At 60.7% G+C, this 2,382-nt stretch overlaps 1 protein-coding gene across 1 annotated transcript in view; it reads left to right on the forward strand.

Moving 5' to 3' along the window:
* IZUMO4 (IZUMO family member 4) overlaps positions 1 to 2,278 on the forward strand; it is a 3,167-nt gene extending 889 nt beyond the window's left edge. Inside the window, exons 4-9 of the mRNA XM_010863620.1 lie at positions 612 to 638; positions 736 to 811; positions 961 to 1,008; positions 1,093 to 1,107; positions 1,444 to 1,461; positions 1,934 to 2,278. Of these exons, the coding sequence (XP_010861922.1) occupies positions 612 to 638; positions 736 to 811; positions 961 to 1,008; positions 1,093 to 1,107; positions 1,444 to 1,461; positions 1,934 to 2,024 (275 nt within the window). The 3' untranslated portion in view covers positions 2,025 to 2,278. The remainder of the gene's footprint in view (positions 1 to 611; positions 639 to 735; positions 812 to 960; positions 1,009 to 1,092; positions 1,108 to 1,443; positions 1,462 to 1,933) is intronic.
* The last annotated feature ends 104 nt before the right edge of the window (positions 2,279 to 2,382 follow it).

Raw genomic sequence — 2,382 nt, forward strand, 5'->3', positions numbered from 1 at the left:
CCGCTCTCTGCAGGAGTAACAGTTTCATCCAGTGGGCACCAACAGGACACCTTGATGGATAAATCCCACCTATCCCTGCCACATCCCCTGTGGGTCCCTGGAGGCCTCAGAGCTTTGCTGCCACCCTCCCATCTGGTTTGCTCCATCCCAGGCTGGGGCCGGGGACTCCCTGGTGGCTCAGTGGTAAAAAACCCACCTGCCAATGCAGGGGACACTGGTTTGATCCCTGGGTTGGGAAGAAGCCCCTGGAGAAGGAAATGTCAACCCACTCCAGTATTCTTGCTTGGAGAAACCCTGGAGCCTAGCATGCTACAGTCCATGGGGTCACAAAGAGTCGGACATGACTTCGTGACTGAACGACAACAAACAGTGGGAATTCCCTGGTGGTCCAGTGACTAAGACTTCGTGCTTCTAATGCAGGGGGCCCAGATTAGATTCCTGGTCACGAACTGTATCCCATATGCTGCAGCGCAGACAACAAGTCTGCGGCCCACCTAAGTGGCCAATGGACAGGGGCTGAACCTTGGGCAACCTGGGAGGCGGGGGCTGGGGAGGAACAGGGGAACAGGCCAAGCCTAATAAGGCACATCTGTGCCCTTGCCCTACCACAGGCCGCATCGACTGTCAGCGTCACTGTGGTGAGTGAGCCTTGGTCCTGGCTGTGGGGTGCCACAGCAGCTGGGGCCTCCAAGGCTGAGGGTGAGGGGAGCCCGCAGCACCTCTGGTGTGTTGCAGGCATCTTCCAGTACGAGACTATCTCCTGCACCAACTGCACGGATTCGCACGTCGTCTGCTTTGGCTACAACTGCGAGTAGGGCTAAGGCGCGGGCAGTTGCCTGTGCTGAGGGGCCCCTGCCCACAGGGTCTCAGGGTCTCCCTGAAGGGGCCCCTCATCACCCGGATAAGGGGGAGGGGAGCCCTGCAGCTGGCCCCTGAGTGTCCACGCCCATGTTCCCACAGGTCGTCAGCGCAGTGGGAGAAAGCAGTGCAGGGCCTCCTCCAGTACATGTGAGTGGGGGCAGCTGGGCACAGGGTGAGGGGATCCTGATTGAGGCCACTTGGCCCCTGACTCCGAAATTGTTGTCATTGTAGAAATAAGTGGCACAAGTAAGTCCCCTCTACCCAAGGGCAATGTGCATGTGCCCTCACCGGTAAGTATGTGTCCAGGCAGCCACAGGAGACAAGCACCTGGCCCTGGTGTTGGGGACCGAGCCTCTACCTCCCAGGGTCTCTGAGCTCAGCTGGCACAAGGGCGCACATCCTGGTTTGGGGGTGCCCACAGACCCAGGTCCTACCCCTGCCCCAGGTGGGTGGCAGGGCTGTGGTTAGAGCTGGTGAGGGCACCCCTGGTGAATATGTGCCCCCATGGAAGGGCCTGAGGACCACAGGCACAGCCTTACCCCCAAAGCTTGGAACTAACCAGGGCCCTGTCATGTGTTTCAGAATGGACACCAATACAAGGTAAGGTCCCCCCAGGCCCATCCTCCTGGGAGCGTGGACTTTTCCAGGTCAGTGGGGGCAGACAGGGCGTCGTATGGGATGGGTGCAGCCAGGCAAGATGTCACCTAGGCAATCACATCCATGCTATCATGCCATGAATAAACATGAGCTCCCCTCCTCCTCGCCTGGAGGTACAGAACCACTCCAGACTTGTAAGTGACCCAGTGGGGGGAAGCTGCAAGGACCCGGGCAGGCTCTGCCTAAACCAGAGGTCAAAACCCCAGCACCCCCGGCCCTGCCCTGCTCCCTTCACAGACCCCATCATGAGTGTTGGGTGTAAGTGACCCCACTGGTGTCCAAGCCCAGCTCGAGGGTCTGTCTGGGGCCCTGCTACATGCCCCCTTTGGGACGAGGGGCCTGGGCCCCAGCAGAGGCCCGCTGGGGAGGACGAGGCAGGGCAGGAGAAGCACTGGGGTGCCCCATCTCCTTGCAGCTTGATATCACCAAGCTTCACATGTCTGGAGCCCCCACACCTGGCCAACCTGACTCTGGAAAACGCCTCCGAGTGCCTGACGCAGCACTGAGGGCGGCCCGGCCGGCCAGGCCCGTCCCGCCACGGTGCGGGGCCAGAACTCCACTGGACCGGCTTGGCCAGACCCTGTGGAACAGGCCTACTGCTGCCTGGGGGCCCCACCTGCCTTGGAGCCCTGGGCCGGGCCAGGCTGGGGCCGGGAGGTGGGGATGGGAGATAGATGACTTTGTATATAGCACAGCGTAGATGCGGGCAGGATTGCAGCCATGTGATGGAATGATTAAATATCCCTGATGTTTCTCCTCCTGGAGCTGTCCTTGTCGGGGCGGTGGGCTGGGACCCAAGCGAGGTGTGTGCCAGGTGCAGGGGGTGCTTCCCAGGGACCTGGAATGTCCAGTGGTTAAGAATCC

Source organism: Bison bison, unplaced genomic scaffold (genome assembly GCF_000754665.1).
Source record: "Bison bison bison isolate TAMUID 2011002044 unplaced genomic scaffold, Bison_UMD1.0 scf7180017864492, whole genome shotgun sequence".
Taxonomy (NCBI): Eukaryota; Metazoa; Chordata; class Mammalia; order Artiodactyla; family Bovidae; genus Bison; species Bison bison.